Source organism: Acinonyx jubatus, chromosome E2, assembly GCF_027475565.1.
Source record: "Acinonyx jubatus isolate Ajub_Pintada_27869175 chromosome E2, VMU_Ajub_asm_v1.0, whole genome shotgun sequence".
NCBI lineage: Eukaryota > Metazoa > Chordata > Mammalia > Carnivora > Felidae > Acinonyx > Acinonyx jubatus.
The window spans coordinates 19,580,600-19,604,067 of record NC_069396.1 but is presented as its reverse complement, the minus strand read 5'-3'; the positions used below and the strand labels follow the sequence as shown (position 1 = coordinate 19,604,067).

The 23,468-nt window shown below is 46.6% G+C and overlaps 1 protein-coding gene and 1 long non-coding RNA gene across 4 annotated transcripts in view; one reads left to right on the top strand and one right to left on the bottom strand.

Moving 5' to 3' along the window:
• CDH5 (cadherin 5) overlaps positions 1–20,068 on the top strand; it is a 33,897-nt gene extending 13,829 nt beyond the window's left edge. For both annotated transcript variants that reach the window (XM_027075903.2, XM_053210833.1), the window contains 10 exons: positions 1,045–1,333; positions 2,403–2,519; positions 3,479–3,643; positions 4,552–4,739; positions 6,354–6,604; positions 10,526–10,668; positions 12,690–12,814; positions 13,170–13,278; positions 15,605–15,850; positions 17,912–20,068. In XM_027075903.2, coding sequence (XP_026931704.1) covers positions 1,045–1,333; positions 2,403–2,519; positions 3,479–3,643; positions 4,552–4,739; positions 6,354–6,604; positions 10,526–10,668; positions 12,690–12,814; positions 13,170–13,278; positions 15,605–15,850; positions 17,912–18,426 — 2,148 coding nt within the window. In that variant the 3' untranslated portion in view covers positions 18,427–20,068. The remainder of the gene's footprint in view (positions 1–1,044; positions 1,334–2,402; positions 2,520–3,478; positions 3,644–4,551; positions 4,740–6,353; positions 6,605–10,525; positions 10,669–12,689; positions 12,815–13,169; positions 13,279–15,604; positions 15,851–17,911) is intronic.
• The window catches only part of LOC113604322 (uncharacterized), a 732,424-nt gene extending 712,220 nt beyond the window's left edge, over positions 1–20,204 (bottom strand). The window contains exons 1-2 of one of the 2 annotated variants that reach the window (XR_008293730.1): positions 17,785–20,204; positions 13,719–13,887 (exon numbers count right to left, since the gene is read on the bottom strand). This is a non-coding gene — a long non-coding RNA (uncharacterized LOC113604322). The remainder of the gene's footprint in view (positions 1–13,718; positions 13,888–17,784) is intronic. The other variant, XR_003426185.2, reaches the window with a different exon arrangement.
• Between the last annotated feature and the right edge of the window lie 3,264 nt (positions 20,205–23,468).

The following is a 23,468-nucleotide window of genomic DNA, read 5'->3' as shown; positions in this document are numbered from 1 at the left end:
TTTCTACAGGACTATACACTATAAATCTCCAAGAAGAGAACATTTTACGTGTCATTCCAAAACTAAATTGACCAGAACCAGTGGTGTGCTGATAAATATTTATCAACCTGTTCTCCAGGAGAAAAACTCCTGATTCATAGCATTTGCTCATTTCCATGGTGTAAATACTTTCACCGTGCCTGTTTTAAGCTCCCAATTTGATGTCAATGAAGGCAGCGTTGTGAAAAGATATGCATTAACCCAGCACTGTGTGGTATTTCCATCATTCAACATAGTAAACATAACCTCAAGAACACAGAAAAATGCAGTATGATAACGAGGAAGCAATGAATTTTGGGTATGCTACCTCTGTTTTTTATAGAATTCATTTAATTTATAAGTTTACATAATTGGATTTTTAATAATGGCTGTGTTTAACAAACAGCTCACAAACATCCCTAAATATGTAAGTTGGTTCTAGAGATCCAAGCCAGTGGAAGCCAACTCCCAGTTCCCTGGGACCCGATTTTCATGTGGAGCAGCAGAAGAGACTAGCGTGTCCTGGAATTCACTTTCCGAAGCGCCGTTCTGCTCATGAGAGCAGCTCAACATCCAAAGCAATATTATCTCCATTTTACAGATGAGGTTACCACAACTCAGAGAGGTTAAGAGACTTCCCAGGGGCAAAATGCCCCTTGCCTTCCACTGGCACCAAGTACACTCCTTCACACACAAAAAAAACGTTTTATAAGCACCTACAATGTCCCAAGCAGTGGTGGAGGCATATTAGGGCAGTGCGCCGAGCAAGTCATATTGGTGTGGTGTTCGCAGCAACCTGGCTGAGAACAACGTGCTAATGACCAGTCAGAGATTCCTGTAAAAACTGCAGTGTCGCGTTCAGGACCCCTGGCCAGCACCGCACGTAAGTGCACATACACACACACACATGTACATACACACCGACATAACCTACACGCTTGCACGCTCACATGTGTGTGCACACATTCACACACGCACACAGCCACCCCTGCCCATCCGCAGCTCATGGCACCTCTTCTTTCCTAGATCAAATCAAGTGTGAACCGCAAGAACGCCAAGTACCTGCTCAGAGGAGAGTCTGCCGGCAAGGTCTTCCGGGTCAATGAGGACTCAGGGGACGTGTATGCCTTTGAGAGGCTGGACAGGGAGAAGATCCCAGAGTACCACCTTACTGCCCTCGTGGTAGACAAGGACACCAATAATGACTTAGAGTCTCCTTCCAGCTTCACCATCAAAGTTCATGATGTGAATGACAACTGGCCTGTGTTCACGCACCGGTTGTTCAACGCCTCTGTGCCAGAGATGTCAGCCGTGGGTATGTGCCCTGCTTGTCCCTCTCACTCCTCCCCTGCTCATCTCCAGCCTGAAGGTGCCTCTCCTATCAGCAGCTTCACTGTCGGGGATCAGGATTCAGTGAGTTCAGGGCGCTTGAAAGAAACTCTGATCCCTAAAGACTAAACTCTGACCTGGCCCCACACCAAGCCCTGACTTAGTCATAGACTAAGCCCTGACCCCAGTCATGGACTGAATCCTGATCCTCATCATGGACTGAGTTCTGACCCCAATCATGGACTGAGCCCTGATGCTCATCATGGACTAAGCCCTGACCCTGATCATGGACTGAGCACTAACCATCAGAAACATATACATAATAATGTTCTCATTATTCTTCGGAGCAAACCCCACCCACTTCTCTGACTCAGGACTGGCACTCTAAGAGTGCCTTTGCACACGAAGAATACCAACTCTGCCACCACAGCAAAAAGACTCCTCTCTAGGACCCATGCAGGAGTGGAGGGAGGAGACTAGAGCCCTCACCCCAAGATGTGACACCAGCCTGAACCCCAGGCTTCTTGAAATTACTACTTCCTCAATTCTACCCCCAGCCTCTAGGAGGTAACAGAAAAAGGATTCCCTTCCCCACCCCTTGGTCCAGGGTTCCTGGCTAAGAACCTGGGAGATCTTAACAGACCTCTCTGTTAAGTATGGGGATGGGGGTCCCAGAGTTCAACAGAAACAGAGATGTGACACTCACCCCTGTGGGGCACCTTCCCATTCTTTTGTTCTCATCTTCCAGAAGAAGGAAGAAGCAGCCCTTTCCTCTCCTCTCTCTCTCTCCTCATGACCCTAGCCTTCTGCCTCCTGCCTCACTTCTCCTGTGACTAAAAACCACCTGTTCTCTTTACCTCTTTCCAAGATGACCAGGCTGAACCTTCAGCACTTTGCCCCCTTGCAGGCTCCTCAGAAAACAAAGCAGTCTTTTCTCCCCCAGGGCCTAAGGAAAGTGGGTTGAGGGAACAGCCTGAGCCCCATCTGTCTTCATCTGGAAATGGGGCACAGGGCCGACAGTCACAAGGCAGTAACCCTGGATTCTCTCTCCTCAGGGACCTCAGTCATCCGTGTGACAGCCGTTGATGCAGATGACCCCACCGTGGCAGACCACGCCAGTGTCATGTACCAAATCCTGAAGGGAGAAGAATATTTTGCTATTGATGGTTCTGGTGTGTGTCACTAACCCTCTTGGGCAGGCGCTGGCTTGGAGCCGGGTAGGGACAGATATTCAAGGTGCAGGCACTGAGGGAAGTCCAGTCTGACAGGTGTCAGCTACCATCCAACCACACGATCCCGTGGAAATGGTTCTTATACATATGAAAACAAGGTGGCTGGCGAGGGGAGAAGGAAGCAGACAGCTGCCAAGACATGGACTCCAGTCCAGGGAACAAAATCAGGACCCAAGCAGTGACCCAAGAGGCAGAAGAGAATGCTGGTTAGCAGCTCTGGGTGTAGAGTCGGACAGATCTAGTCTCCAAACCCAGTTCTGCTACTCACTCCCTCTAACAACCTGAGGCAAGTCAACTAGCCTCTGCGAGCCTTAGTTCTCTCACCCTGAAAACAGGAAAATGTATGTTCGTTTTGCATAGCAGCTGTGAAGTTTGAATTACATAATGTATAGAGAATACATGGCCCGCAGTAATTATCCACTCAGTGTGACTTCACAAAAACTGTAAGGACAGAGTCTGGGGAGCAAGACAGAAGTCCAGGTGGTCAGACCTGGGACACACTGTCTTTCAGGGGGTGGCAGGTGCAAAATACAGGTACCACCACAACCAATGATGTGCCAAGGTAGGCATCGCTAATGAGTCACAGCACTCTCTCCACGCTGAGCCCGGATGTGGCCTTGCACTCTTTCTCAACACCATGCTCCCAGCAGCCAGGACCAATCTTGGACCAAACCGTTTGGGCAGCTTTGGTCTAGCAGTGCAGGGTGTGAAGGTGGGTGGTGGCTGGCCGGTGGTTCTCAGCTCTGGCTGCACAGTGGAATCACCTGGGGAGCCTTTAAGTCACATGTTAAGTCACCTTATTTGCATCAGCTTTTACGTTAACTCTGGATAGGGCCCAGGCACCAGTATGTTCTAAAAGCCCTCCAAGTAACATGGCTCCTGCTGGACACTTTTTGCAGGACTCATTTTCACTACAACCAAAAACTTGGACCGAGAGACGCAGGCCAAGTATGAGATCGTGGTGGAAGCACGAGATGCCCAGGGACTCCGAGGGGACTCAGGCACAGCCACGGTGCTGGTCACTCTGCAGGACGTCAATGACAATTTCCCCATCTTCACCCAAAGTGAGCTCCTCTTCCAGGGCCCTGGGGAGGATGGGGGTTGGGATACTCCAGACTCAGTGGCCTGGGGGATCTTGTGGAGAAGCCCAGAGTTCCTCTACCTCTCCCTAAAGCCCAGAAAAGTCATTTTGGTGCAAGGAGGGGGTCTTCTCCCCATCCCTGCACACATTCCCAAGGCTTTCCAAATACCACCTGCCATGGTGCCTTCACAGGCCACAGGGAAATCGCACTCCCTGCTGTGTGCCACCACTTTGCCCAGAGTCCCACTACCAGATAGGAACAGTTTCACCCAGTTTCTATGGGCTTGGAAAAATCCAGGCCCTAGCTAGAAAATCCCTGTGAGCTGGTGAACAGGGATACAGCAAAGTTCCATATCCAGAGCTGAGGCTGAGCCCTGAGCCCACACACAGACTGATTCTCTCCCCACAAAAAAATGTCTGACAAGAGTTTTTCACACGCCTCGGTTAAGGGTGGGAAGGAAAGTCAGACGGTTCATCACTTGTACCCTCTGATGCTGAGGTGTAATTCAGAGGCTCAGCCATCCCAATGACAGTGGCCTCACTCTATGTGGCAGAAGCTCCCTCACAACAGGACTTGTCTCTCTTGTCAAATCATAGGTTCCCTAGCAAAAGACCCAGCATACAGTAGGTGTTCAATAACTATTTGTTAAATGGACGGAGGGATGGAAGGATAGATGGAGCAGAATCTCTTTGCCTTGAGACCCAAAATTCCTGTGGTGGTATTACTACTACTACTATTGTTGTTATTATTATTATTATTATTATTATTATTATTATTATTATTTTGTCATGCTGATTTCCTGTATAAAAATGCATTAGGATAGCATGAGGGACAATCACCTTGTCTATCTCATTAATCCAATGCCCTCGGGGGCGCCTTATTTGCATCAGCCAAGTACACATTTGCGGTGCCTGAAGACATCCGTGTGGGCAGCTCCTTGGGCTCTCTGTTTGTTGAGGACCCAGATGAGCCCCAGAACCGGATGACCAAGTACAGCATCGTGCAAGGCGAATACAGGGACACCTTCACCATCGAGACGGACCCCAACCACAACGAGGGAATCATCAAGCCCATGAAGGTTTGTAGGCATGCAGCAACGACATCACATGTGGGGCTTAGGGCTCCTGGCATTTTCAGGACTCACCCAGGGGCTGCTCCAAGGTCAGAAGCCATTGAAGGTGCACATTCTGGGTCAGCTTAGAGCTGGCCACGTGCTCATGAGCTTGTGACCCTGGAGCTGGGAAAGGGAAGCCAGGAGAGAAGGGTCAGTGCCTTAGGCTGAGTTATCCCAGAAGCAGACCTTAAAGCAAGGATTTGAGTGTAAATAATTTACTTGGGAAGTGATCCCAGGAAGTCTCAGGAGCAGTGACACATAAGAAAAAGAATACAGGGGTGCCTGGATGGCTCAGTTGGTTGAGCACCTGACTCTTAATTTCTGCTCAGGTCATGATCTCATCACTCATGAGATCAAGCCCCACATGGGGCTCTACACTCGCAGTGCAGAGCCTGCTTGGGATTCTCACTCTCACTTTTGCTCTCCTCTCTGTCCCTCCCCTATTCGTTCTCTCTCTCAGAATAAATAAATAAGCTTTAAAAAAAAAAAAAGGGAATGATACAGGTTCCTTAACTGTCAGGTTAATAGTGCAGGCAAGTGGGGCACAGTCCCACTGGTAACACCCAGGGCACAGTGTGAAATATGCCTCAGAGTTGCAGGGGCTGAGAGTGAGGGAGCTGCAGGGTCGTGTGAGGGCCCCAGAGGGCGTTCACTCTCACACTTTCTGGCCTGCCCTGGGCACCCACCAAAGTAGAGCCCTGGTAGTGATACAGGCGCTTGGAGCAGACAGCCACAGCATGTAAGGAAGCAGGGAGTACTACAGGGGTGGGGGTGGGAGCGGCTACTGGCAGTGGCTGCTGCATACAGACAGAGCAGTCAGGCCAACTGAATCTGGAAGAGGAGGCAAGAGACATAAAATGCCTCTAGAATGGTCATGCAGAGGACTGGGGGCCCTGGACCAGGGATGACCCACCTCAAATGGGACATTCTAGAACCCCTCTGCCTGAGCTGGGCCATTCCTGCAGGAGAACTCTCCTGAGGCTATCCCCGGTCCGGCCCCCACACTGGGGACCAGAGGCACCTAGGTGAGTCCCATGGCCTCCACGGCACCAAAGCTGTCAGAGAGCGGGGCAGACAAGCATAGATGAACAGGGTAGCCGCATGTAAGTGCTACAGCAACCCACGCAAGAAGCAATTACCTGTGTCAGGGAGGCAAGATGGGTTCTGAGAAGACATTTGGCCTCTTGAGTAGGGATTGTGAAGTGGGCAAAGGCAGGAGAAGCATCTTGAGCAAAACCACAAAGGAAAGGCACATACTTAAGGACCTGTGGCTAGAACTAGTAGTTGTGATCTCCTAGAGAGCAGGACTGTGGCTCGCCCACTGTGTGGCCTCAATGCTCAGAACAGGGCCAGTCACAGAGTTAGGGCTGGGGGTGCCCTAAGGTTGTCGAGATGCAGTGGAGGGAAGCTGAGGACAGACAGAGAGCCCTAGCCACTCTCTTGATGACCATGGAAACATCACTTCCCCCATCCGTGAAACTGGTGTCATCCCAGTGCAACCTTGCAAGGTTGCCGTGAAGACCACATGTCACGTACTTGGCTCAGAGCAGGCGTTCACTGCACTTTTCCCTTCCACAGCCCCTGGACTATGAATACATTCAGCAATACATCTTCACCATCGAGGCCACGGATCCCACCATCAACCTCCACCACCTAAGCAGCGCCTCCACCAGAAAAACTGCCCGAGTCATCATCAACGTCACAGATGTGGATGAGCCCCCCAGCTTCCAGCAGCCCTTCTACCACTTCCAGCTGTGGGAGAACCAGAAGAAACCTCTGATTGGCTCAGTGAGGGCCAAAGACCCTGACGCAGCTCGGCGGAGCATTGGGTAAGGGGGTAGAGGGTGTAAGGAAAATGATGATCACAATGATCCTGGCACCTGCAGGATTGACAATAGGGCCCAGATGGGGAGAATGGCTTCTCCTGGCACACACACGGGACGTGACAGAGGCAGGACTAGAAGCCCAAGCTCTTCCACTGACCCCCATGACCAGGCGGGACCCTGTCTTGCCCAGGCACCTCTGCCCAGCTCAATCCTGGCCATCAGAGCTGTCCGCTGGCTGTGCTACCTTGGAGGGGCTATTCTTTGGAATAACTGGCTCTCACAGGTCCATCTAGGCAGATCTGATGGTCAAGAGGGTAACCAACTAGATGACATCTGTGAACATGTTTTATGAAGTTTGTCTTCCCAAAACCAAAAAGGAAAAAGTGTTCATTTCACACAGTAAAACAACACAAAGATCTGCAAAGAAAACATCAGTAACCCCCACTTCCAGGTAACACTCATGTTTGTGGCTTGATGCTGTTCCGTCACCCCTCTTCTTCATGCCCACACAAACATCCACTTACGTTTACAATAGATTTGATGGTTGCCTGTCTGTCTGTCTGCCTGTCTCTTTGTTCGGGGGTTTTGATTGTTTTCAAATTTTTGGGGGTCATACCATGCCCATTTCATCACCACCTGTTCTTCATCTCCACTAGACTCCCAGCCTCTACCCTCTGGGACCAAAAATATGGTTCTAACCCATGCATTCTAGAGCCATGTAACATTTGATTTTAACACAATCTCATTTTATTCCAGAGGGCTAGCCAATTGTGGCAGCACCATTTATTAAATAAGTCATCACTTTCCCACCTTTGTTATACACCTGAACCCATTTCTGAATCCTCTGTTCTAGCCACTGTTCTGTGGCAAAGCCATTCTGTTTTATTGTAGCAGCTTTACAAAAACCTAGTAGATACAAGCCAAGTCCCTCCCTCATTGCTTTTTTACTTCCTGTAACTTTTATGTGTTCTCAAACATTCACTCTTTCACATGAACTATAAAATTAATTTATCTGTTGTTTAAAAAACATTGGAATTCTTTTTTTTTTAATTGTTTTAATGTTTATTTATTTTTGAGAGAGAGAGAGACAGACAGTGTGAGTGGGGGAGGAGCAGAGAGAGAGGGAGACACAGAATCTGAAGCAGACTCCAGGCTCTGAGCTGTCATGAGACAGAGCCTGACATGGAGCTTGAACCCACAAACAGTGAGATCATGACCTGAGCCAAAATCAGACACTTAACCGACTGAGCCACCCAGGCACCCCAAAAACATTGGAATTCTAAGGAGAATTGTTCTATATTGATTTTGGGAGAATTAATGTTTCTAAGAAATCAGGTCTTCTTACTAAGGTAAAAAAATATGTCCCCAAAAATGGAGATTTGGGCCACACTGCACAAGTTTTGGGACTACTGTTTTCATAGCCACACTATTCTAAATAAGCTATAATGATAGTTTTTATTTCTTTATTGAGCCAAGAATTTATTTTTTTTAAGTGTATTTATTTATTCTGAGAGAGAGGGAGAGCACAAGCAGGGGAGGGACAGAGAAAGAGAGAGAGAGAGAAAGAGAGAGAGAGAGAGAGAGAGAGAGAATCTCAAGTAGGCTCTGCACTGACAGTGCATAGCCCAATGTGGGGCTCAAACTCACAAACCTGTGAGATCATGACCTGAGCCAAGATCAAGAGCTGGACACTGAACCGACTGAGCCACCCAGGCACTCTGATCCAAGAATTTATTTAAGAGATTGATTTGATTTTTTTCTTTTCATTTACAAGTGGTAGAGTATTTTTTGTTTTTGCTTTAACTTGCTCTGTGATATAATGCAACTGTATTTGCATCCATTTTTTCTAGAATATTTAAGATTTTGCTTTATATATTTCAATTTTTCTGTTTATAAAGGTTCATAACTATTTTACCTTCATTACAACTTATAGCTTTTATCCTTATGAAATTACCCAACTTGTTCTGCTAAATACTTTGCCTTCGGTTCCACGTTGCCTGATGTTAAGTTTGCCAGTCCTGTTTTCATATTAGTCTTTGCCTGATAGAAGTCTTCCAACCTTTACTTTTAACTTTTCTAACTTCTGCTTTTCACTTGGCATTAAGTTGTCTCTCAAAATTAGAATGTAATTGGCTTTGCTTTTTAATCTAAACTGAGATGCTTTGGGTTTAACTTATTTATATTTGTCATCAAAAATCATAGGTTTGGGGACGCGTGGGTGGCTCAGTTGGTTAATCACCTGACTTTGGCTCCGGCCATTACCTTGTGGTTCCTGGGTTCAAACCCCACATCGGGCTCTGTGCTGAGAGCTCAGAGCCTGGAGCCTGCTTCAGACTCTGTGTCTCCCTCTCTCTCTGCCCCCCCCCCCCACTCACATACTCTCTCAAAAATAAATAAACAGTTTTAAAAAATGATAGGTTTGAGCTTCCTGTTTTAAACCTTGTTACACATTTCTCATTTCTCAAACTTAATGGCTTTTTCCTTTCCTCCCATATATGCTAGAGTCTTTTTTTTTTTTTCCTTTTTTTTCTCCTAGAGATTGGAATGTGAACATCCATTTTTACTTCTCCCAGTGAAACTTACTTCTACATGTAAAATTAAAAGTGTTTTCCTGGACATTTTCTACTTTGAAATCTCTCTCTCTCTCTCTCTCTCTCTCTCTCTCTCTCACACACACACACACACACACACACACACACACACACACACATGCACACATGATTGCTTTCCTATGTACCATAAAGAAATCAATAATTTCATTTAATTCTTCTGAAAGCAGGCTTTTTTTGGTGGGGGACGGCGGGGATTAGCAGAGAGAGAGGGAAAAAGAGAATCTCAAGCAGGCTCAGCACTGTCAGCACAGAGACTGATACAAGGCTCAAACCCACAAACCATGAGATCATGACCTGAGCCAAAATCAAGAGTCAGACACTTAACTGACTGAGCTACCCGGGTACCCCATCAGGCTTTTATTTTCTATTGAGACATTTCTTAGTTAGATGAAATTAAGTTTTCATAAAAATTTTTCAAGACCCTATTTCTGTGTATGATATACTACCTGAGTTCTTGTATACTTACAAATACCTTAGTTCTTTTGCCTTATGTTAATAATACCAGATATGCTCCTATAATTTTCAGTCTATAGACACTTCCTTTAAAAATACTGTCAATGTGTTCTAGAATTTAATTTTGTGGGGATATCTGAGATAAGTCTGATTTTCTTCACAAGAACATATTTTTCAGTCTGAACTCTGTTTAGTTCCTTCATATAGCCTTAAAATTCAAAAGTGTCATCAGGATATACATAAACATTGATCTCTTTTAGAAATTATGCCTCATATTAATGACCTCTTTTAATCTTTTAATCTTAGACTTGTGTCTTTCTTTAGATCAGGAATGTTTTCTCTTATTATATCTTTTGTTATGACTTCTATTCTATTTGTTCTAGAATTTTCCTAAGTAGTAGCAGATATATACTATATATCTCATATATATATATCTCATTTCTTCATACCTTTTTATTGACTTCTGGAAGAACTTTTCAATTTTTTACTTCATAAATTTAATTTCTTTTCAATCATTTCCTATCTATTCCAGCTCCTTTTTTTTACTTCTTCCTGGCTCTTGCCCAACCACCTTTTCATTAATGACAAAAACCAACCCCAGCTCTGGTGCACCTGATTAAAACTCCTCCTGCCACAGCTCTCAGGTGCCACTGATGGAGTCTCGAGGCACCACCTCCAGCCCAGTCAGGGCAGCACTGCCAAAATCAAAGGGGTTATCTCACCTCCCTGATTCCCTCTAGGTGGTAGAACACAATGAGATGAGCAGTGAGAGGAGGATGGAGAGGACACAAGGGTTAGACCATGAGGGGTCTCCCCAGCAAAGAACAACAGAAAGTCATGAATTTCTCTCCCCTGGCAGATACTCCATCCGCACGACCAGTGACAAGGGCCAGTTCTTCCGAATAACCAAACAAGGGGACATTTACAATGAGAAAGAGCTGGACAGAGAAGTCTACCCCTGGTATAACCTGACAGTGGAGGCCAAAGAACTGGATTCCAGCGGTGAGTGGTCCCAGATGCTAGGGGACCTGGGCTTTTCTCCTTTCCCTCATTCCTTCAAAACAGGCATAATCTGTCATTTTGGGGCTCTGGGGGTATCATAAGCTCCCGCTGAAGCACTACTTGGCTGGGATACTATAGAGCCTCTATCCCCAAGGTGTGGATGGACCAGCAGCACCCACATCACCAGCAACCTGGTTGGAAGGGTAGAATCTTGGGCAACCCCCAGACCGAATCAGAACCTCTTGCACATTACAGCTGAAGAAGCACTGTCATAAAAGAGCCTGCTAGATGTCCCTGTGATGAGAATCACCTAAGGCACCTTTTAAACACAGAGCCTTTCCTAGAGGATCACTGGTGCAGTGATCCAGAAATGGGGCCAAGGAATGTGTATCGAACAAGTACCACATGATTCTTATTATCATGGATGTTTGGAAAAGACTGTTTGGGGGGAAAGGAGGGGGACAATTTATATGCCAGTCAGTGGGTTGAATTCAAAATCTGAAGCAGCTTCCAACTTCAAGATTATTAGGTTCTCCAGATTAGTGTAACTTTTGCCAGAGGGAAAGGCAAGTGTTGGGATTTAAAATTTTTTTTTAATGTTTTATTTTATTTTTGAGACAGAGAGAGACAGAGAATGGATGGGGGAAGGTCAGAGAGAGAGGGAGACACAGAATCTGAAGCAGGGTCCAGGCTCTGAGCTGTCAGCATAGAGCCCGACACGGGGATCGAATTCACAGACCGTGAGGTCATGACCTGAGCCGAAGTTGGAAGCTCAACCAACTGAGCCACCCAGCCACCCCAAGTGTTGGGATTTTATATCCTTTACTTACATGAGAAAAATCACAGCTCCAGGAGATAGATTAATATCCTCGCCTTACCCAGGAAACCACCAGGGCCTGGGCGGGGGCGGTGACTTGACCAAGGCCCCACTGGTGCTACCCTAGAGTGTCCCCTGCCTCCTTCTGGGCTTCCCAGACTTGGTCATCACCCCTGCCATGGCACACAAGCTCCAACTGTGATGGACTCTTGCAGGTTTTCCAGATCAGTCTTTACCCCTTTCTTCCCCATCTAATCTCATTCGCACATTTTTAAACGTTAAAGTAATGGTTTGTTGTTCATTTTAAAATATGGGATGGGGCACCTGGATGGCTCAGTCAGTTAAGCGTCTGACTTCGGCTCAGGTCATGATCTCGCAGTCGGTGAGTTCAAGCCCCATGTCAGGCTCTATGCTGACAGTTCAGAGCCTAGAGCCTGCTTTGGATTCTGTGTCTCCCTCTCTCTCTGCACCCCCCACCCCACCGCTCGCATTCTGCCTCTCTCTCCCTTAAAAAATAAATAAACGTTAAAAAATGTTTTAAATATGGGAAAAACTGAAAAGAAGAAAATCATTCCCCTATAACCCCACCATACAGAGATAATTACTGTTGACACTTCAGTGTACTTTCTCTGGTCTTTTTTTTCTCTATACATATTTTCATGTAAGTGAGACCATAATATTTATATAAAAAACATATCCTGCATTTTCACTTAGCCTTATTTCACAGCCATTTTCATATAATACTAAAATATCTTTATTACATTTTTAAATGTAATTTACATGGGCATTGTAAATAGCCACATGTTCCATTCTTTGAAAGTGGTTTAATATGTTAACCCCAACTCACTTAGGTTGTTTACCTTTTAAGTATTTTGTAATAAATTAATTTTATTTATTTAAATAAATTATATTTGTTTAATTTAATTTAATTAAAACTTTCTTTAATTTGCTTGCATTGTTTACCTTCTTGATTCTTACAAGTAACTGTTTAGTAAAAATCCCTGTGCATGAAGCTTGACGCCCTTCCCTTCCTCTCCCAGCCCTTTCATCCAGAACACCAACCCTGGCCTCTCTTCCAGAGGTCCATAGACCCCTCTTCCTGCAAAAAGGGCACCCCTCCAGGACTCCCCATCCACATACTTTCTACCCCTGGGACTGGCATCAATCTGAGTCAATGGCAGTCAGGAGCCCTTTCTCCCTGCAGGGTACTCCACAGGCAAAGAATCCATTGTTCAAGTCCACATTGAAGTTATGGATGAAAATGACAACGCTCCAGAGTTCGCCCAGCCCTATGAGCCCAGAGTGTGTGAGAATGCTGCCCAGGGCAAGGTGAGTCCGGCTCAGCTGGGAGGGCGAGGCACGCTCACTGAAGATGGGCTGAGAGGCAGCACCTCCCACCCACGGTCAGCTGGCATTTCACTGAGCTTAATGTAACCTGCACAACAGCCTTGAGGAAAGGTGATGTTATCCCCACTTTATAGACGGAGAAACTGAGGCTCAGGGAGAACGTATGAAGAATACACTGGTGGGGAGGTTGGTCCAAAGGGTGGCTTTGTGGAGACTATTTAGGTTAGTGTTGCAGAAAAGATGCAGCCATGGTCAGATCTGATACCAAAGTCACCATCACTGATCCCCCAGCCTCCCCAACACCACCACTGACTATCCCCCATTTTCCACATTCCAGCTGGTCGTGCAAATCTCGGCAATAGATAAGGACATAACGCCACGAGATGTGAAATTCAAATTCTCTCTGAGCACTGAGGACAGCAACTTCACCCTGACAGATAATCACGGTATGCATCAAAGTAGTCAGCTTGGCTACTGGCAAGGGCAGGGGCACAGTTATTTGAGTCTTGAAGCACCAGGGTCAAGAACCAAGCCAACCAAGTGGGGGCAAGCCCTCACTGGGGTCTTCGAGTTACAGGATATTTTGTACAACTCCTTACGGGGCTGTGCAATGATCAGAGCTAATCTGGCCAAACTGCCAAGTCCACATTCTCCATAAGATGCTCAGGTCAGCAAGGAATATAGAATAGATATGGGGTGCAGACGCTTGCTCAGTTCACGATCTAGCCAGTGGAGTCCTTCCCACACTGGATCTCTATGCTCAGCACAGCTGCAAATTCTCTATGAATTCTGAGGTCACTACCAAAGAGTCAAAACTGGAAACGTGAAATCCAAATGCCAAGAATACAGTGAACTTTGTCTTATTTCAGCTACAATGACTACTTACCACCAGGTGGCCCCAGGACAGGATCTGGTCCACTCCTCACAGCCCAAAGTCTGTGATATCAGCAGTGCCAGTCAGAGCTTCTGATGAGCATACGCTTACAAGAGTGACGATGCTGAGCTGACTGAATTCCAGGCAAAAGTAGGCATGCTTCCGTGGCCTCAGTGGCTTCCTGAGGAAAACAGAAAATCCCTCTTGGGTCTAATAGAGCAATCCTTCACCCAGCACAGAGTAGCGTTCCTGCCTTTCTCTGATGGCAAAACTGTGGCGGATGAGGATTCATTCCTGTATCGAAGAGCCAGTGCCACCTGTGAGGAAGGTCAGGGTCCCTGAAGGCGGAAGGCAGACCCAGGGGGATCAGCCACAGACTCAACCTTAAGGAGCCATTCTTAGAGAAAAGGTGGCCACGATGTGTTGACGGTCAATTACAAACCATTCAAACGTTCAGCTGTCTTTAGTAGTAAGCAATGTGGCAAAAATACTTGTCACCCCACCCCCCATCTCCACCTCAATCCCACCTCAGAGGGGGTCTGCATTGGGATAGAAAACTTAAGTGCCACCCCAAAGACACCCCATGTACAACCAGGAGGGAAGCCTGCTGGTGCCAGATTCACTTATAGCATGAATGTCCTGTTATGATATTAAGTGAATGTAGTGAGAAAGCTCTAATTTCTCTCAAAGTATCAATGGCCATATAGCTATTATTTTTAATTATAATAGACGTGGTTACTTAATAGCAAAATGTAATCAGCTTTCATTTGAAATCTAAAAGACAGACCCCTTTGCTTTGGGAGCTGACCCAAAGGGAGTCAGCTTCCTGAGGGAGCTGACCCTGCAGGGCTAGATAAATCCTGGAGCAGGGAATCCCTAGACCCTCTGGCCACCAGCATCATAACCTCCCAGAAGCCTACAAAAGGCAGATTATCTGGCGTCTGATAATGAAATGTGGGTGTGGGAGATGGGGGGAGGGGTAGGAAAATGGCAGCGAAGGGGGAACAGGGCTCTGAAAATCTGTTTAAAAAGCTCCCTGGGGGATTCTTCAGTACATGGAACCACTGACCGGAGCTGGGAGGGGCAGCCAATATTTGGGCCAAAGCGTATGTGCAGTTCCAGCCTGCCTAGGACATCCTCAGTTACGGTGTCATCATTCCTTTGGTGCCCCAGGGAACATGTGCATTGTTTTCACTTTCTAATGGATTTTCAGGAATAGCAGAAACAGCCTTCAAAGTTAGCCCAGTGCTGAAAGACTTTGAAAAACTTTATTTTTCCCCATTGTCAAAGCTTGCAAAAATGCATTAATTGAGCCAAAAGAGAACCACCTGTTATTGCAGTAGGGTTAGGAAAGAGGAGGTGGGGGTCAGACGTATCAGTTGCCCACAGAAACAGAAGGCAAGGACTTTACATTTTGGCCAAGCCATTCTTTTCTTTTTTTAATTCTTTTTTAACATTTATTTATTTCTGAGACACAGAGAGAGACAGAGCATGAGCATGGGAGGGGCAGAGAGAGAGGGAGACACAGAACTCGAAGCAGGCTCCAAGCTGTCAACACAGAGCCTGATGCGGGGCTCAAACTCACAAACTGTGAGTTCGTGACCTGAGCCAAAGTCAGATGCTTAACCAACTGAGCCACCCAGGCGCCCCCTGGGCAGGCCATTCTTAAAGGCTATGTCAAGGCAGCTGCCCAAAATATCCCCTCTCTGGAGGAACAGACCTGCACTCAAATGGCTGAAACATGAGGCAGGGGATACAAACGGCAGAGAAGCAGACTGCACATGGGCTGGTGCAGTCGTGGAGGGTCCCCTGGAGGAGGCAAGCCACATCATCAGTGTGCACAAGGGGACAGGCACTCTGGAAGCCAGAGCCTGACTCTGCAGCCCCGGTATTTCCAGATAACACGGCCAACATCACAGTCAAGTACGGACAGTTTGACCGGGAGCGTGCCAAGGTCCACTATCTGCCTGTGCTCATCTCAGACAACGGGAGGCCGAGCCTCACAGGCACCAGCACACTGGTCGTGACTGTCTGCAAGTGCAATGAGCATGGCGAGTTCACCTACTGTGAGGAGATGGCTGCCCAAGCAGGTGTCAGCATCCAGGCGCTGGTAGCCATCTTCCTCTGCATCCTCACCATCACAGGTCAGTGCCTAAGATGGGGGAGGGAACGATGGTGGGGAACGCTTCACAGGAGGAGGAAGAGACCGGGGATTCAGGCGCAAGCCTGCTTCCAGCCCATATCCCACCCTGGGCCTCAGGGTTCCGTAGCAGGACAGAGGAATAAAAGCTCTAGCTCCCTGGATGCCAAAAGGTGGGGGTAGATGTGGGGGGAAAGGGAGAGTTCAAGGCCTTTCACTTACTTTAAAATACCTCATATATGACATCCATTCATTCGTTCATTCAATTTATACGTTTTGAGCACTTACAGCATTCTAGGCACTGTTCTAGGCATTTATTTCCATGAAACCTATTTTGAAAAAAAAATCCTCTTTGGGAGGAAAAAAATAGAAAATTTAAAAAATTCCAGCTTAGATAGCCGCTAGTGGCTTCCTTTCCTTTTTTAGGATTCCTCCAGGCTTGATACTTTTTTTTTTTTTTTTTCTTGTTTGGGCCTCAGAAATTTTAGGATCATTTTAGGCCTTGCCTTGGTTTGGGTTACTCAGGAAGCAGACCCTGGGACAAGGACTGGCATACAAGTGGTTTATTTGGGAAGTGCTCCCAGGAAGCCCTAGAAGGAAGAGAGGGGAGTGAAACAGGGAAGGGAGGCAGCTGATGAAGGAAGCATTGTCTCGCAAGTTACTAGTGAGGGTCACTGGCACTCCCTGTCACTGGGGATGGAGAAGCAGCGGGGCACTGTCAGCAAGAGTTTATCCACCAGTTCCCCTCAGTTGACGGTGGGGGGTTCCTCCCAGTGGAATACATTCTCCTGCACCAGCCCTGAGATGGGGCAGGGGCCGGCCCTCTAGAGGAAAGTTAGAGATCTCCCTGTCACTGAAATGATAGGCCCTGGGGGTGAGGTGGGGTTCCCACGTTATCTCCTCCAGGCTCTTCCTGCCAGTGGCTCTCCTTAGAGGCCCCCTGGGTGTGCCACCTTCCTGAGGCTTCTCTGGCAAAGAGTCTAGACTCAGAACCCCTTTTAATAATAATTAGTAATAATAATGACAATGACATCACCACCACACGTAGAATACACTTAATCTCACAACTACCTTGCCAAATATAAACAAAGCAGGAAAGTCATCACTTTCATCTTATAGACAAGGAAACTAGAGCTCAGACAGGGTGTCCCAGCTTCTCTTACATATGTAACAGTTTGTTAAGTAACTCAAGGCCAGAAGGACAGAGTCTGGGGGATGCTCTGGCCTAATTTTAGGAGCTCTCTGTGCCACATGGACCACCTATCCTCAGGGGTTGGTGACTCTCACAGTCACACCCCTCAGAGCTCTGAGCAGGGTCAATATCTACACCACTGCCCAACCACGGGACCCCAGGCAAGCCACTCAGCCTCCCTGAGGTCAGTTTGCTTAAGGGTAAAATGGGGAGAATAATACCTGCCCTGAGTGAAATAACACGAGAACGTGTCCAGTATGGAGCCAGCACATATCCAATAGGTGTCCAACAACAGCTGCCGTGAGAGCCATGGGCAGCATGCCTGCCAGCACCACCGTTATCCAGCAGCAGCAGCAGCACGGCCATCAACAAAACAATGGTTCGGAATCTCCGCACTCCGAATTTCAACTCCATTCCCTTCCCCATTTCTTCTCCAACCTCTGGCCTCCCCACCTTTGCACACAACATAGAAGGATTTGCCACAGTGGTAGGGGGAGACAGGAAATGTGGACGTAGGTAGATGGGGTTGAGACTGGCAGGAGAGAATGAACTTAAGGGAGTCCCACTCTGTTCCTCTTCCCCCATCTCCACCAGTGGCTATGACAGCCAGTCAGGACCAAATCCCCAGGGAAGGAGGGTCTGTCCCAAGGGGGTGGGAGGCACGACTGTGACCCACGGAGGGCGGAGGTTGCGGGGGGGAGGGGAGGGCCGGGCGGGTACCCACAAGGTGTCTAGACCAAACCAACCTCCGCCTTGGCCCAGGTGTCGCTGGGATGCTGGGCTGGCCCGGGAATTTCCAGGGAGGAGGGGAGGACGCAGGTGAGCCCCACAGGGCCAGGTGGGCCGGGTCTGACTAGCTCTGGCTCGCTGCAGTGATCACCCTCCTCATCTTCCTGCGGCGGCGGCTCCGGAAGCAGGCCCGCGCCCACGGCAAGAGCGTGCCCGAGATCCACGAGCAGCTGGTCACCTATGACGAGGAGGGCGGAGGCGAGATGGACACCACCAGCTACGACGTGTCGGTGCTCAACTCGGTGCGGCAGGGCGGGGCCAAGCCCCCGCGGCCCACGCTGGAGGCGCGGCCGTCCGTCTACGCGCAGGTGCAGAAGCCTCCGCGGCACGGCGCGGTGCACGGCGGGCCGGGGGAGATGGCCGCCATGATCGAGGTGAAGAAGGACGAGGCCGACCACGACGGCGCAGGCCCGCCCTACGACACGCTGCACATCTACGGCTACGAGGGCTCCGAGTCCATCGCCGAGTCCCTCAGCTCTCTGGGCACCGATTCATCCGACTCGGACGTCGATTACGACTTCCTCAACGACTGGGGCCCCAGGTTCAAGATGCTGGCGGAGCTGTACCGCTCAGACCCCCAGGTGGAGCTGGTGTACTAGGGAGATGTGGGCCTCCAGGTCTGGGGACCCAAACCTCTGCAGCGCGGGCCAGTCGGACAACAGGCACTGAGCCCGCAAATTGTAGCACTGACACCCTAGCCCAGCAGCCCTTCCTCGTGGGTCCCAGAGATTTCACCACCTCGGGTAGCAAACTCCAGGTCCCTGAAATGTCCAGGAACATACTTCAAGTGATAGCTACCCCCTAAACTCTGGAAGATCCAGGCTGGTGTTCTGTCTCGGCTTGGACATCCATAACCCTGTCACCTGGGACCACGGGTCCTACTCAAAGACTTGCTGTGGCTCCTTAAAGCAGCTTATGGTTCAAAAGCCAAGGGGAGATCTTCCCCAACCCCCCCCCCTCCCCCCGGTAAGGTTGGTGAGATCCTGGTGCCTGTCTGCCTGGAGCAAAGGGCATGGCCTGTGGGGCAAGAGTCTCTGCAGCCCAGTCCCACCAGAGACTGGAACCATCCATCATGCCAGCCCTGCTTCAACTTCGTCATGCTCTCCCAAGTCCCCACCACTCCCAGCCTCTCCCCAGGTCTGTCAAGAAGGATGAGTGGGTCCCTTGACAGCTACCAAACTTGGGTCCTGAGGTGACCTCGCTGGCTACTACACCTGTAACTGCTGTACTGAGCACTGAAAATTCAACCAAAGTCAGGAAAACGGCTTGTTGAACTTTGAAGCAACTGTGAATCCATCCTGGAGGGACAGTGGAGACCAAGTGTGACAGATCATATGCTGAGGGCCACCTGCACACCCACACCCTCGGGAGAGGGCCTGGAGTAGCTGTGACCCCAATTTGAGTCTCATCGACACCCCATCAGTTTTGCCTGGGAAGTGGAGCAGATGTTCCCCAGAGCAGAAGACCTCTCCCCTTATCTTCCTTGCCCAGTCACTCCTTCACGCTCTTTCTCTCTCTCTCTCTTTCTCCATCTACTCCTTATCTCTTGACTTGAAGGCCCTCAAGATGTGACCCTCAGCAACTCTGGTCAAAGTCCAAACCCAAACATGACTGCACAAAAGAACTGTGTCATTTGCCTTTACGCACCTCGTTTGTTGCCACATCTCAGGAAACCCTGGCAAGGCCTCATCCCTCGGGCACACCCTGCCTTGCCCATGCCCTGTGGTCATCTGTGCATCTCCCACTTTCAGCCAAATCTGGAACATTCCACTGCAAACACACCCTGGGGAAGTGGCATCACTCAACGGGAGAGGGCAGGAAAGGAGGCAAACTCTCCAATTCACTCTTGGTCATGGACTGAGGTTCCCCTCAGGGCAAGGGCCCTCACACTTCAGGAGACTGTAGATAACACTTGACTTTTTTTTTAAACCAATAACTACTATATATATATATACATATATATATATATATGTATATATATATTTTACTAATAATACTTACATATTTCTAGCTCTCACAAACATATAGAATAAAGGTTTTTGCATAATAAGTGAGTTGCTATTTAGGTTAACAATTTTAATTCAGATTTTTTAGTTGGATGAACAAATTCCTATAACCTTCTTTTTCCTATCATTGTAGTTAACTGCTCTAGTGATAATAACTATATATTGGCCACACTGGTGCATGGGACGTACTGTATTTTTTTATACCTAAATAAAGAAAATTCTTGAAATCCTTTTATTTCTAGAGCTGAATAAGCTCATGTGAAACACATACACACATACACATTATCACACCACCACCATCATCAAAAAAGGAACCCAGGGTGCAAGGGGATATTTGCAATTAGGATTTCAGAGACACTCACTCTGTATTGCAGCAAAGAATAATAACAGACACCTAATCCAACCCCCTTTCCTCCCAGAGCCCAATGCCTTCACTTGGCGTCTGTACATGCCCCCCAGTCCCACCTCCACCCTACACAGTAGGCAGGGCCTGTGGAAGCTGGAGCTGCCACACCATTTCCATGATGGGGTTAGTGAGAGTCATCAGCAGTGAGGGAGGAAGTCAACCTCTAATTGGCTGATTGACAGGAGTGAACAGGTGGCACTTTATTGGGGGTGTCTGGGCCCAATATTGGGGTCCTGCCTTGAAAACCTCACGATCAAAATGAGAAGAAACGTCCTTGTCAGACTCAGGTCTTGAATTGAGGAAGTGGGGGTTGAAGTTCACTTCATCAAGGCCTCTGCTCCTTGACCCCTACCAGCGGGGATTCCTGGGGATTATTTCTTCCAGGGATGGTATTTTGTAAACTGTGCTCTGGATAAACGCTAGTTCCTGGAGCTCTCAGGGGTCAAGTTGTCCTAATTCCAATTTTGCTCTAACTTCCTTTGTGATTGCCTTTTTGATCCACTGGTTATTTGGAATGCATTATTTAATTTTCACATATTTGTGAATTTTTCAAATTTCCTGCTATTATTGATTTCTAATTTCATTCCCTCATGTTAAGAGAACATAATTTTCATGATTTCAGTCCTTATAAATTTATTGAGGCTTGTTTTATGCCTTAACATGTTTCATCCTGTGCAATATTCTGTGCACCTGAGAGGAATGTGTATTCTGCTGCTGGTAGTGGAGTATTCTGTAGCTGTTAGATGTACCAGTTTATAGTGTTGTTCAAGTCTTTTACCCCCTCACTGATCTTCTGTCTAGTTATATATAGTCTATCCATTACTGAAAGTGGAGTGCTGAAATCGCCCAACTATTATTGTTGAGTTGTCTGTTTCTCCCTTCAATTCTGTCAGTTTTTGCTCCATGTATTTTGAGTCTCTATTGTTAGGAATGTAAAGGTTTCTAGTTGTTATATCATCCTGAAGGATTGATGCATTTAGCGTTGTAAAACGTACTTTTGTATCTGGTAACAATTTTTATCAGTCTATTTTGTCTAATATTAGTATAGTCACTCCAGCTCTCTTTGGTTAGTTTACATAGGATATCTTTTTCCATCCTTTTACTTTCAACCAATATGTGTCTTTTAATACAAAGTGTGTCTTCTGTGGACAAAGTATAATTGGATCATGGCAATTTATCCATCTTACCAATCTCTGCTTTTTGGTTGGCATGTTTAATCCTTTACATTTAATGTAATTACTGATAAGGTAGGATATATGCCTGCTATTTCCTTTTTTTTTTTCTATGTCTTACATCTTTTTTGTTTCTCTGTTGCCCCATTACTGCCTTCTGTCATGTTAAAGAGGTATTTTCTAGTGTACCATTTTAATTCTCTTGTCATTTTTTTACCTTTTTAAAAATTTCTTTAGTGGTTCCCCCTGAGGATTATATTTAAAATCTTAAAACAATTCAGTTAGAATTTTTACCAACTTCAATACTGTACAAAACTTTGCTCCTATATAGCTCCGCTCCCTCTCCCCTCCTTTGCACTGTCCATTGTTATACATATTACATTTTTATGCATCATATGCCCATCAACATAGATTTATAGTTCTTGCTTTAGGCAGTTGTCTTTTAGATCATAGAGGAGGGGGAAAGTTACAAACAAAAATATATATATTTAAATTTTTATATCTACCTATACAGTTACCTTTACTGGTGATCTTTATTTCTTCATATGGTTTCAAGTTACTGTCTGTGTCTTTTCATTTCAGTGTGAATGACTCTCCTTAATAATTTTTTTCTTAATAAATTTTTTAATGTTTATTTATTTTGAGAGACAGCATAAGCAGGGGAGGGGCAGAGAGAGAGAGAGAGAGAGAGAGAGAGAGAGAGAGAGAGAGAGAATCCCAAGCAGGCTCCATACTCAGAGCAGGGCTCAATCCCACAAACTGCAAGGTCATGATCTGAGCCAAAACCAAGAGTCAGACATTCAACTGACTGAGTCATCTAGGTGCCCCTCTCCTTAGTAATTCTTGTGGGGAAAGTCTGGTAGTGAGAAATTCTCTCTTATTTTGTTTATCTGGGAATTAACTTGTCCTTTATTTTTCCAAAATATAGAATTCTTGACTGATAGCCTTTTTCTTTCAGCACTGTGAATGTCACCCCACTGCCTTCTGGCCTCCCTGGCTTGATGAAAAATTGGCTGTTAATCTTATTAAGGAAACTCTGCATCTGATAAATCAAATCATTTCTCTCTTACTTAAGGCTTTCAATAGTCCCTCTGTCTTTAATCTTCCATAGTTCCATTATGATATGTCTAGGATAAACCCTAGGACTGTATCTTACTTGGAGTTCCTTGAACTTATTGGATGTGTAGATTAATATTTTTATCAAATTTGAAAGTTTGGGGCCATTATCTCTTCAGATATTCTTTCTGCCTCTTTCTTTCTTCTCTGGGACTCTCATTATGCATATAGAGTATGTTTACTGATGTCCAATAGCTATCTAAGGCTCTATTGATTTTCTTCATTCTTTTTGTTGTTGTTGTTTCTCAGACTAGATCATCTCAATTGACCTATATTCAAGTTTACTGATCTTTCTTTAACTCACATCTGCTCTTGAGCTCTTCTCAATTTTTCATTTGTTTATTATATTTGCAACTCCAGAGTTTCTATTTGTTTGTTGTTTTTTTTTAATTTATTTTTGAGAGGAGGGGAGGGGCAGAGAGAGAGGGAGACAGAATCCAAAGCAGGCTCCAGGCTCTGAGCTGTCAGCACAGAGCCCGATGTGGGGCTTGAACTCACCAAGGTAAGATCATGACCTGAACCAAAGTCAGGCGCTTAACTGACTGAGCCACCCAGGTGCCCCTTGGTTTTTTGTTTGTTTGTTTTAATAATTTCTACCTCTTTACTGATTATTCTCTCTTTGGTGAGACCTAATCTTCACATTTTTCTTTAGTCTTTAGACATGGTTTCCTTCAGTTCTTTGAATATATTTTAAATAACTGGATTAAACTCTCTCTAGTAAGTCCAACATCTGGGTTTCTTCAGGGATAGTTTCTATCAATTACTATTTTTCCTATGACTGGGCGATACTTTATGGTTTCCTTGTATGTCTCATATTTTTTTTTCTAAAGTTGGATTTTTTTTTAAATTTTAACACTTATTTTATTTATTTTTGAGAGACAGAGTGCAAGATGGGGAGGGGCAGAGAGAGAGGGAGACAGAACTTGAAGCAGGCTCCAGGC